General features: G+C 30.5%; 1 protein-coding gene across 9 annotated transcripts in view; it reads left to right on the top strand.

The window, feature by feature from the left end:
• Nucleotides 1-12,623, top strand: part of LOC127728229 (disabled homolog 2-interacting protein-like) — a 130,649-nt gene that overhangs the window by 53,424 nt on the left and 64,602 nt on the right. For 8 of the 9 annotated variants that reach the window (XM_052235458.1, XM_052235459.1, XM_052235457.1 and 5 more), the window contains one exon: nucleotides 9,489-9,601. In XM_052235458.1, the coding sequence (XP_052091418.1) occupies nucleotides 9,489-9,601 (113 nt within the window). Of the gene's footprint in view, nucleotides 1-5,447; nucleotides 6,215-9,488; nucleotides 9,602-12,623 lie in introns of those variants that run through there. The other variant, XM_052235465.1, reaches the window with a different exon arrangement.

Genomic DNA, 12,623 nt, shown 5'->3' with positions numbered 1-12,623 from the left:
CTATGATGTCCGTATATATAACACATTCATGTTTGCCTTTGAAATCTATGTAGAAAACATTGATGTGAGATGAAGTTTTTTAATATAAAAATAAGGAGATGTGGTATGATTGCCAATGAGACAACTATCCACCAAAGTTCAAATGAAGTGGATGTAAGCAATTATAGGCAACCGTACGGCCTTCAACAATGAGAAAAACCCATACCGTATGGTCGGCTATAAAGGGCCCCAACATGAAAAAAACTTACGGCCTAATTTATAACAAAACAGTTTACGAAAAACAAATATGACAGACATGAACCAACGACAACCACTGAACTACAGGCTCCTGACTTGGGACAGGCACATAAAGTTGTGGTGGGGTTAAACATGTTTGTGCGCTCTCAACCCTCCCCTAACCTGGGATAGTGGTGTAACACTACAACATAAGAACAAACTATAAAAATCAGATGAAAAAGGCTTAACTCATCAGATGGATACAAATAGAAATACATCTAACAAAAACACAAAGTGGATGTGGACGGGTAATTATACATCCCAAAAACAAATAGACACTAAGTACAGATCTGAGATTACTCGCAGTTACTAATAGCTAGTTCAAAGCCAATAAATAACAACTAATGAAAAAAATCATGTATCTAAGACTAAAATATCAATCAGTACACATCCAACATTTAGTGTAAAGACGTCATTAACAGTCAGAGAAAAACATGACCACGTGCAATGCTAAACTATAAGTATCGACAGATTATAGTACCGTGAAAGTACATATGTGTAATAATTAGTGTGGTTTTAATTCACTGATAACAAAATCAATATTTATGCCAATAAAAACAATATTTAAAGATTTAATTACAGTGTTGAATAGGTAACCATTTAGAATAAGTTTATTTAAAGGATTGATAAGTTTACCCGGATCTTATCTTCTTATCTAAATTTCAGGGCTCGGTTTACAACATCACCGTAAAATTTAGGATATGCTATTCCGTTTGAAATAAGTTTTCTACAGGTACAGCCAAACTTGCATATTAATTTCTCTTTCAAATGACATTGAAGATGAGTGTCTGAGCATTTATTTGATAAAATAGAGACAATTGTGGTCTGTTATAAGCAAAGTTCAGGATCCCTTCACCTAATCTCATAATGACTTTTAGCAGTTTTAGAAAAGGAAGAAGCTTCATCCCTTTTAATTTTTTCAATAATTTCAGATTACTTATGAGTTGTGAGACTATAATTATCAGAGTATGGGGGACAGACCCATGTGCTCATGGCACAACTGTTTATATTGGTATTATGATGGAAAAATTAACTGCTGAAAATGTTTATATCAATTGTCTTAAATGCAGAAGAATCCAACAAGATTCATTTTTTATTTATCCATATCGGTGTCACAGTCAAGGAAAGAATATTGCATTGGACTTTTTCCCATTCTAATCAATAAGCAGTATGCAACAATTAATCAAAAGTAATTCCATTTGGCATACATTATCACTATTTATAGTTCAAAGGTCTTTGAGCCTAATTAGAATATTGTTCCCTTCTATCTATGTGTATATGGAAAACTGATATTCCCTCAGATTAAGAATTATCAATAACAATATGCTGTTCATGAAACAAACAATATTCATTACCAGTAATTGCCAATCATATTTCAAGTAGACTATTTTGTACAATGCAGAAAAATTAATATTTTGGAGGTGTTTTCCTTAGACATGTTAGAGAGATATAAACTTGACTTACCACACAAAATTAACAAAACCAAATTGCTACATCGGAACTGGGAAAAAACTTAATCAAATTTTGGAGACATTTCTGTTATCAATTTGTGACAAACTTTTGCAATATTTATTCTAATAGGATTTTAGTATGATCTGATTGACATTTTTCAAACTAACTGGATTTGATAATTGCATAAATCTAAGTTCTGTTTTTTGTATGACTCAGTGTTGTTCCTGAAGCAGCACATCAAAGAACCGTGACATTGGAACACGAAAAACCAATTGTTTATCTGAAAATTCACTTAATGACGGAGACTGTATTCTAGCAGTTTGATGAACAAAACAACATTGTCAGTTTTCAAATGGAATGATTGTGGACATGTACATTTTTGGGGGTGGGAGTAAATAAAAGTGTCAAATCTGGACAGTTACAGTTAAGCAAATACATGAGTCTTAGTTTTAAACAAGTTGAATAGTGTGGCATTATAGTTTTTCTTGAAAAGAACAGATTGATCATGAAAAAGCTGACAAAAACTGCTTAGAAGGATAATTTATCTGTGAGTGTTGATTCTTTGCTGTAATCAAAAGGTAGTTAGGACATGACTTGTTCATAGTTTTGCACAAAAAAAAAAACAATACAGAAACTTTGCTGTAATGCTGCAGATTTCATACTTTATATATGCTTGTTATTGATTAATGTGTATTTTACCTTGGTATTATAAATGAAGGGAGTATTTTGAAGAGAATTGACAATCACAATCTCTGGCACCTATACTAATCGCTTTCAGCAATAGAGAATATTGAATGTTTGGCAGCGAAAGATATGAATGAATATTCATAAACTATGAATCAGGAAATTGATGTCTTAATGCACAAATAATTATTTTGTTTGCCAAAAGTCTTGTATCCTGGGAATGGTTGATGAGTTACATGTATGACATTGAGGAGCAATCTATCATCAAACTTATCATTCTTAAGTACTTTTGATTTTGAGTTTTTAATATTTCAATTGTCTAGGCTTCAGGACTTAATCTACCATTTCTGAATAATGAATAAAAGGAAGAGAAAAGAGGTTTGATTTTCTTATATTCAGCATTGATGAGATCTTACACTGTGGCTTCCCTGTGAACTTACAATGATATGATCTTTGACATAGCATTCAAGGACATTTATAGAGTTGTTAGGGTAAAGAGATCTATGTTCAATTTCCACAAGCTGGTGTACTCTGCTGTTGAATTGGAAAAGCTTAGAAACAAGCCAAGCATCAAATTAATGAGAAATAAGTGGAGAATAAACTTGTAATATAGAATATAGAAACCAGGTTGTAAACTTAGCAGAGACCAGTTCTTTTTTTACAGTATAAACTTATGGATCGGTTTTATTTTTGTAAAAAAACACACACTTATGGAGGTGTATTAATGTGATGCTTCAAGTTCAATGACCTTGTATTTTTTTTCTGTTTTCTAGTTAAGACAACTGTGTTCAGGACTAAGGCCTTCTGACTTTTCTTTGTAAGCTAGTAAGCCATTTCTTTAACACTCTAGCTTAAGGTTATAAAAGACACCTGGGTATTTAATCAGCAAATTAATAACAGCTAAAAAGCCAAAAATAATATGGATATTTGCTTTGGAAACAAACTACTGGATTTGTTCTAATACCTTCTCCTTATCATAGGGAATTGTTTTGACATAAGATATGATAACTGTGTTTATGTATTGGTAGTAGAAATTATTGACACCTTATCATTACTGCAGAATAACAGATTTCTTTTACTAAATGAGCAAACATGTTGGATTTAATTGTTTTCATCATAATGTAGCAAAAACAAGAAAATCTTGATAATGGATACAAGGAAGATGAAATAGTGAAAGATAACTAATAAATAGGAGACAAGCCAAAAAGTTATAAGTACAGTGACTCTAATCGTTGGTCAGGTCTTGAAAAAAATGAATTATAAAATGAGGAGGAATCAAAAGTGAAACATTGTAGAACATTCGAAATTAATTTTTTTTTTTTTAAAAATATTAGTGTATTTGGATGACTATAATGTTGATGTGGACCATTGGCGGTTATATACACATATATATATATATATATATACATTAAAGAGGTTATCATTCAAGATGTATATTCAAAAATACAGGAGTACCGTCAACTGAATTGACAATTTTTCTACCATCAGTAATACAGCAACATGTGGCTTATAAGGTTTTTTAAGGGATTATTTAATAAAGGTAGGTGTAGAAAGCATGGCTATTCATTTAGTCTACATGCCACACTTTATTTTTGGAAAGGAGATTTACTCACAGATTTAGTAAATGCCAAAGGCAAAAGACTAAAAGTCTTGGTGCTTAGACTATTTAGGATCTAAAATTCAGCACTTTTTCAGGATTAGTAAATACAAATGTTTGGAGGTGGATAAATCTAATTGTGAATATACCTATACATTTTGTGTTATGTTACCTGCACTAATTCATAACAGATCAGTTGGTTAATACACTACATCACAGCTGTTGCATTTGAATATTTTTTTAGTCAATAGTTTACAATAATCTATAATTAAGAGAATTTGAAGGTTTTGGAAATTAAACATGAATAGGATATTGATAACTGGACAAATCATGGGTAAACAGTAATACAATTAATAATCAGGGACGGTGACAGTTTATATGTAACAAGTTAGATTGTCTTTAAGAAAACAGTTGTTATAAAATGGATAACTTACTTTAACTTGTATATATACAATCAGAGTTGAGCATTGTACACCTTGGTTAAGGGGGTAACTTTTAAAATCAGTACATGCTTATAATAGTCATGTCATCAATGCTTTTAAGCATTCATGTGATACAGAATTAAAAAAATCTAGGTTATTTAAAGAAGCTCAGAGGATATATTTATGAAAGTGGTTGAGACAAAGTACCAGTGATTTTTTTTATGGGTTATCTCCCTTATTCTATGTTACCCCCCCCCCCCCCCCCCCCCTTTAGAGTTTTAATTGCTTATAAGACCAGAACTTTGAAAATAACTTCAAATGAGTCATTTAGAAAATCTATTGAGGATAAATATCTCCAAAGCCAAAAGTCTGTTGACATGATTTTTTTTTTCTATTCCATTTCATCTGTAAGCAGCAGCTGACTGGTTAAAAGAAAAGCTAATCATGTCTGTATTCATGACCATTATATAAATGCCAAACCAATATAAATGAATGTAAACCATTTATATGCAGTTTTATTATACACAATAGGATTATATAAATATTTCAGTAGTGGGTGAACAATATCCTTATACATGTTATATACATGACCTTACATATCTCTATTGATCCAATAGTTTACTCAATTCCATTCTTTTCCAAATTATTCTAAACATTTTCCTATGTTTTGTTTCAAATTTGTCATGTAAATTCAATTTAAAAAAAAAAATATATAGCGGACAGTTTAGGAGGCTGATGTCATCCTAGCAAAGATCAATACCCAGAATTAATAATCTGTCAATGCAGTCCATTGAAAATATACGATATTTGACACCGATATATTTGTTTATTTATCCGTAACATACCATTGCAGTTATATGCATTTAATACCTGTAATTTCGTAAATCACTAATTGGGGATAGTCTAATGTTTGCTTTTGAGGCTATAAATCGTAACCGAATTAAGGTGGATTTCAATTAGCTATTTATACAAATCATGCAATGAGTTATGCAAAATTTCATATGTTCCTTTCACAATGACTATTTTTTTTTAGGAAGTTAACATTATTTTTGAATTGTTCATTTAGTATTTGAGGGAATATTAGATTATTTGGATTAGAAGTAACATGGACGATATATGAAACAGGACTTATCAATACAAAGAGGATACTTTAGTTCAAAGTCGTTCAGTTTTAAAAAAGACTTACATATTGAAATTAATCAGGAAATGGGTGTTTCATAAGGATACAAATAAAGACTTATTTAGAAAAATGTGAAAATGACTTGTCTGGAGACCAAGTTTTCTATATTAAATGTTTATGGATGGATAAAACTGTCTGTAAAATAGATTTAAATTTAAATCAAAATAAGAGTTCAAATTTTTTAAGGAAATTAAATTTAAAAGAGATATTTTTGTGGTCAAATTTAAAAAAAATTAAAAGGTGTGAGGACAGAATGTGATTAATGATGACAATCGTGTATCTTACGACATCAAAATGTTCTACTTAAATACACCACATTTAAGTTTGATTTTAAAATACATGCATGCCTTTAAAAAACGGAGGGCTGAATTTTAGGTGGTGTACTAATGGAATGAGGATATTATAATTTTGTTTATGGACTTTTAACATTGGAAAAGTGTTGATTCAAAATGAATTGTTTAAACAATTGCTTCAAAAGAAATTCAAAAGGAATGCCATCTAAACGACTGAAATTAGATGAAGTGCATGATATATACCTACCAGATATATACCTGAAACGGAAAACATCATCTTGGACATTTTCTCCACTGTATATACATACTGGTTTGTGTTGTTTTCTTTTATAAGTGACAGTAATTAATTTTTTTTGAATAAGTTGATCAGCCCACATAAATAATTACCAGTATTTAAAGTAGGAGTAATCCTATTTTATAGTGTTGTAACTTGTAAGCAAGATTAGGGAAAAAAAAAGATTTTATGACAAGTTAACTGACTTACAAGATGGATACAGACATGAAGTTTATGGGTAACAAATTTTATGCTTATTTCAATACTCTTGTGTGACAGTTTCGTTGATTGATAAACTGATTATTGCTTTCTCTACCTGTGACAGTCTTGGGATAGAGTGAACCATCTTTTTCTTCACTTTATCTACTTTTGGCTTCATGATAGCTACTGAATTATTTCTTGTCCAAACTTAAATGAAATATTTATATACTTGTCAACAATAAAGGTATTCAAAGGCGGTTTTAGGAGGGGGGCTAGGCTGCCCAGCCCCCCTAAATGGAGCTACATATATGGTTGATGCATAGACTTTTTACATGTCCCACTCCAAAGGTTGCTTACTTTAAGGCCCCGAGCCCACCATTTTCAAAATCCTGGAATGTGTGGTTTATCATAGCTTGTCTCTCTGTATGAGCTTGTCATGCAATAGCTCAGGAAAGTTAATCCAATCTTTATGAAAGTTTTTACAAAATATTTGGTTTTAAAAATGCAAGCTGTCTTTGAATTTGGTAATATTTATATCTGTAGTTTGGAGTTCCTGAAGTATAGGACTTTATTGTTATCAATTGGACAGAGAGTGATTTTTAATGACAAAAAACAAAAATATTTGGTCATATTGCTGAAGAGATCCTTTTGATTTTTTGTAATTTTGGGATCTTTAAGAAATTTTTAACTCTTAGTGTTTAATTTTTTAAATCATGATCCCTTTCAACATAGAAGATATTTATTTTTTATTCAAGTTTGCTTTATAAAATCTAATGCACTTTTTTTGGAGAGGGATGCTGAAATATAGCTCCCCATTCGTTCCAGTAATTGTGTATCATTATTGGTTTGACCGTTGTTGATGAAGGTTAATCAGTAGAAGCCATATGGGTGCACCAGATATATAGAGTGTAACTTTCAATTTACAACTTTTTTAAGCCACTGGTCAAAACAAGCAGGAATCTAGAACAGTCATAAGATGTGCTCATGATGCAACTGTTTATTACAAAATATCATGAACCAAATACATACAGGTTTAATTTGAATTTTTGTGCAAATTTGGCTTTCACATTATGCCTCTTTTCTTATAAAAAAAAAGATAAGATATATATTTTGTTTTCTAAATAGTTTTTTAAAGTAATACTTGACTATGTCCTTTTGCAGTTTGTATACAATGTCAATGACCATGAAAGACCAGGGAAAGATTTTGGATTTCAGTTTTAAACTTTGATATTCTAGAGTTTATGAAATTAAATAAAAAAAAGATTACGAGATGATGTACCTGAATTAACCATCTTTTGAAGTTATTAAACATGGTACATACAATACAGTTTAAGTTTGATTTTGGACATTATGATATTTACTGTTCAATCTTGTATCCATTTCTAGCACACCTGCCCCAAAGGGACAGTGTGAGCTATTGCCATCATTTCGCATCTGGCATCCATCATCATCTATATTCTGTAAACTTTTAATAAAATTTTCTATTATGAAACTACTGGGCCAGTTAGAACCAAACTTGACCACAATCTTTATTCCTCTGATCAACACTACCAACCAACTCGCATACTATCTCTTTTTTTTATTTTTAGTTTTTGTGGCCATACCAAAACTAAATATAGAACATAAAGGTAAAATGCGAGTAATTGTCTGATATCTTGAAAACCATTTAAGATAGCCAAAAATCTTACAGCAGCAAAAATGTTTAGAATTTCACGATTTACATATACAAAATGTACTGTCCATTTTGAACCAAATTATCAGATGACTCCTTATAGGAGTTATTGGACTTCAATTAGGGTTTTAATCAACTTTATTTTGGAAACTATTATATTGGGTAGAAAGAGAAAAATTTGAATTTTAATATCTAGATGTAGTATCCATAAAAGATAGAGAGAAACCTAAAACAACAATGATAATCAGCTAGACAAAATATGCAAATAAGTCAGTCTGATAAAAATTGTCAATCAACCCCTTGATGGAGTTATTGCCCTTCAATGGAATTTTCATCCTTTTACCCTTTTTTTGCCACAAACTTTAGCAGATACAGTTAAATTGAGAACAGCCAAAATTAAAAAGGTTAACAATTTAGAAATCATCAGTGGACTCCTTTTAGTTGTTGCCCTTCAATTATTTTTACCCATATTTGTGCTTTTGGCAATAACTGGTAAATAGTGAGAAACTGTAAATAGCAATTATGATGAGCAACACAAGATCTAAAAAGGGCAAACAAAACAAAAATCTTTAATGAGTTATTATTGATTTTTTGCTTTTTTGCCTATTATCTTGAAAACTTTATCTTTATATTCCTAAGAAATTCCAGGTGAATGATTCAGGCTCTGATTTTGATTTATGTATTTCTAAATCAAAAGCTCTTAACCATACAAGTCTGTTTTTGTCTGATTTTGTATTTAGGGTTAATTGTAATGCCCCACACAATATTGAAATTTTCCTGCTGAATTGATAATTCTTACTGTTACCATGCTTACCATAGCTGCAGGTATGGATGGTATTCATCAAGATCATAAAACCACTAAATCTTAGTTCTAATTTAAAATAAAGTTTTTATATCGATCTAATAAATTAGATATTATGCAGTAAATAGTCTTAATTTTAATTAAAAATGAACATCCACAAAATTAGCTAACAGCTTAGTCTTTGGGATTGGTAGTGCTTCAAGGTATCCTTGAATATCCTTCACAGCTAGAATAATTGCACACATATAGAAGTTGTACATATAGCTTCTATAATATAATTGTTCGAGATTTTTTTTCCAGATTTGGGAAATAAGTTATTTTCAGCATACATTTGTATTTTCAAAAGACAATACCAATTTTGTATAATCAACACCTGCTACAGTTTTAAAACCAGATTCTTCAATATACACAGAAACTTTGCACACATATATGAAACTTGCTTTGTAAAATAAAAAGAAAACATGGTATATGTCAAATAATGAAAGGATTTCTTGATTTTAAGTTGACCTTAAATAGGTGTTAATGAACTTCTTGTATGTCAGCAATTAAAGATTGCTCAATCCTTTCTGATTGTTATCATGGAAACAAAGCAGTTCACAGTACATTTAAAATCAGACATTTTGTATTTTTTTTAGATGCTTCTTATGAAAAGATACCCAATGAGCGCAGGGGAAGTGTACCACTAGTTAATGGTGTAGATCAAACAGACAGCATGGATACAAGTTCATCTACACCGTCCAAAATAGCTGTAAGTATACAAGTTCATCTTCTACACGTTCTAAAATAGCTTTAAGTTTACAAGTTCATTTACACAGTCCAAAATAGCTGTAAGTATACAAGTTCATTTTCTACATGGTCAAAAATAGCTGTAAGTATTCAAGTTCATCTACACAGTCCAAAATAACTGTAGTATAGACTATAAAAGTCATCTACACCGTTCAAAATAACTGTAGTATACAAGTTCATCTACACCGTCCAATATAGCTGTAAGTTCTTTGTCCAAAATAGCTGTTAGTACACAAGTTTATTAACACCGTTCAAAACAGCTCTAAGTAGATCCTTATAGATATTAACAATTTATTCTACTCTTTAATATTTTTTTAGAATTAGCTGGAATATTAAATGAATTTGAATATTAGGGATAGATAGGTTGACTAGTTATCTTGTACATTTACATCTAGTATTTGTCAAAATCTCTTTTTTACGTCGTAAATTTTTAAAAGTGCTCAAAAAAGAAATTTTCATTTGAATAATCCTTTACAAATTTCTTCACGTGTCCAGAATATATTTTCCTGGCTGTACAAGTATAGAAAAAGGGAGATAACTTAAATTAGATTAGAATGGAAATGGTTTGTTAATACCATTTATCTCCCTTTTATTATGATTTTAAAGATTTTATCAGACCTAAAAAAAATTAAAAAGATATGTTGAATCATCATGACAAATATTTTGACTGTTTGATGATTTTAAGTTTACATAGTACTAAATCTTTACTGTTGATTTATTTGAACCATTTGACACAGTTCCAAGTTTAAGTTCATTCATTGTCTATGTATTGTTTTGATTGGTCCTTTTTTTATTTTAAATGTTTAAGAGCACATTTATCTTAGATCAAATGATAAATATTTAAACTTTTACATCCACATGCTGATTTAAGTTATTTCTGCTGATGGCTATGATCTAATATAATATGATAATTTATGTTTGTATGTTGCTATTGGACAGCAATCAACTCTTTAAGATATGCAGATTATTTTGTTGAAGCTTAATTATGCCATGGTGTCACTTTTGTACTTGTGAACTGTTGAGTTTAGAGATCAGATCATTTTTTATGGTATTGGTGTCCTTAAAATTAAATCTTAATCAAGAAATCTTTCAATTAAGATTTCATTATTGTGTTATTGTACATGTTTTACAAGGTTGATTGTCCTAAATATGCATCAGATACTTGCCACTGGATATAAAGTAAACAACAATCAACCAATCAATCAATCAAGTATAAAAAGTTATCTGTAATAACCCAATGTATGTATAAGCTTTTAATTTGTTGACAAGAATTATTTTAGGATTGTCTATTTCTCCCTTTAAAATTTAGTTTAAACAATATTTATTAATGCAAAATTATAACAATGAAGGAGTATAGTTTTACATAAAATTCAAATATGGGATACGGAAATAACTTTGGAAAATTTTTTATATATCTGTCTCCCAAAAAAATATAAAACTATTCAACAAACAATATGAATTTCTTACAGTATATTCAGTTTAAGGTAACATATAATAAATTTCAATAAATACCAAAAAAAAAGACAAACAAAAAAACAACGAAACAGTCAAATTTCATTTTCTTGATAGACAGTCACTGGAACCACCACACATATCGGATTATAGTCCATTACTGGCAATCCACTGGATTTGACATCAATATAAATAACTAATAAAGACATATACAAGGTCATTACTGGAACCACCACACATATCGGATTATAGTCCATTACTGGCAATCCACTGGATTTGACATCAATATAAATAACTAATAAAGACATATACAAGGTCATTACTGGAACCACCACACATATCGGATTATAGTCCATTACTGGCAATCCACTGGATTTGACATCAATATAAATAACTAATAAAGACATATACAAGGTCATTATTGGAACCAACACACATATCGGATTATAGTCCATTACTGGCAATCCACTGGATTTGACATCAATATAAATAACTAATAAAGACATATACAAGGTCATTATTGGAACCAACACACATATCGGATTATAGTCCATTACTGGCAATCCACTGGATTTGACATCAATATAAATAACTAATAAAGACATATACAAGGTCATTATTGGAACCAACACACATATCGGATTATAGTCCATTACTGGCAATCCACTAGATTTGACATCAATATAGATAACTAATAAAGACATATACAAGGTCATTACTGGAACCAACACACATATCAGATTATAGTCCATTACTGGCAATCCACTGGATTTTACATCAATATAGATAACTAATAAAGACATATACAAGGTCATTACTGGAACCAACACACATATCAGATTATAGTCCATTACTGGCAATCCACTAGATTTGACATCAATATAGATAACTAATAAAGACATATACAAGGTCATTACTGGAACCAACACACATATCGGATTATAGTCCATTACTGGCAATCCACTGGATTTGACATCAATATAAATAACTAATAAAGACATATACAAGGTCATTACTGGAACCAACACACATATCGGATTATACTCCATTACTGGCAATCCACTGGATTTGACATCAATATAAATAACTAATAAAGACATATACAAGGTCATTACTGGAACCACCACACATATCGGATTATAGTCCATTACTGGCAATCCACTGGATTTGACATCAATATAAATAACTAATAAAGACATATACAAGGTCATTATTGGAACCAACACACATATCGGATTATAGTCCATTACTGGCAATCCACTAGATTTGACATCAATATAGATAACTAATAAAGACATATACAAGGTCATTACTGGAACCAACACACATATCAGATTATAGTCCATTACTGGCAATCCACTGGATTTGACATCAATATAAATAACTAATAAAGACATATACAAGGTCATTACTGGAACCAACACACATATCGGATTATAGTCCATTACTGGCAATCCACTGGATTTGACATCAATATAAATAACTAATAAAGACATATACAAGGTCATTACTGGAACCAACACACATATCGG

This window comes from Mytilus californianus, unplaced genomic scaffold, assembly GCF_021869535.1.
Source record: "Mytilus californianus isolate M0D057914Y unplaced genomic scaffold, xbMytCali1.0.p SCAF_2, whole genome shotgun sequence".
Taxonomy (NCBI): domain Eukaryota; kingdom Metazoa; phylum Mollusca; class Bivalvia; order Mytilida; family Mytilidae; genus Mytilus; species Mytilus californianus.
Note: the sequence above shows the minus strand (reverse complement) of the source record. Positions and strands in the feature narration are given on the sequence as shown.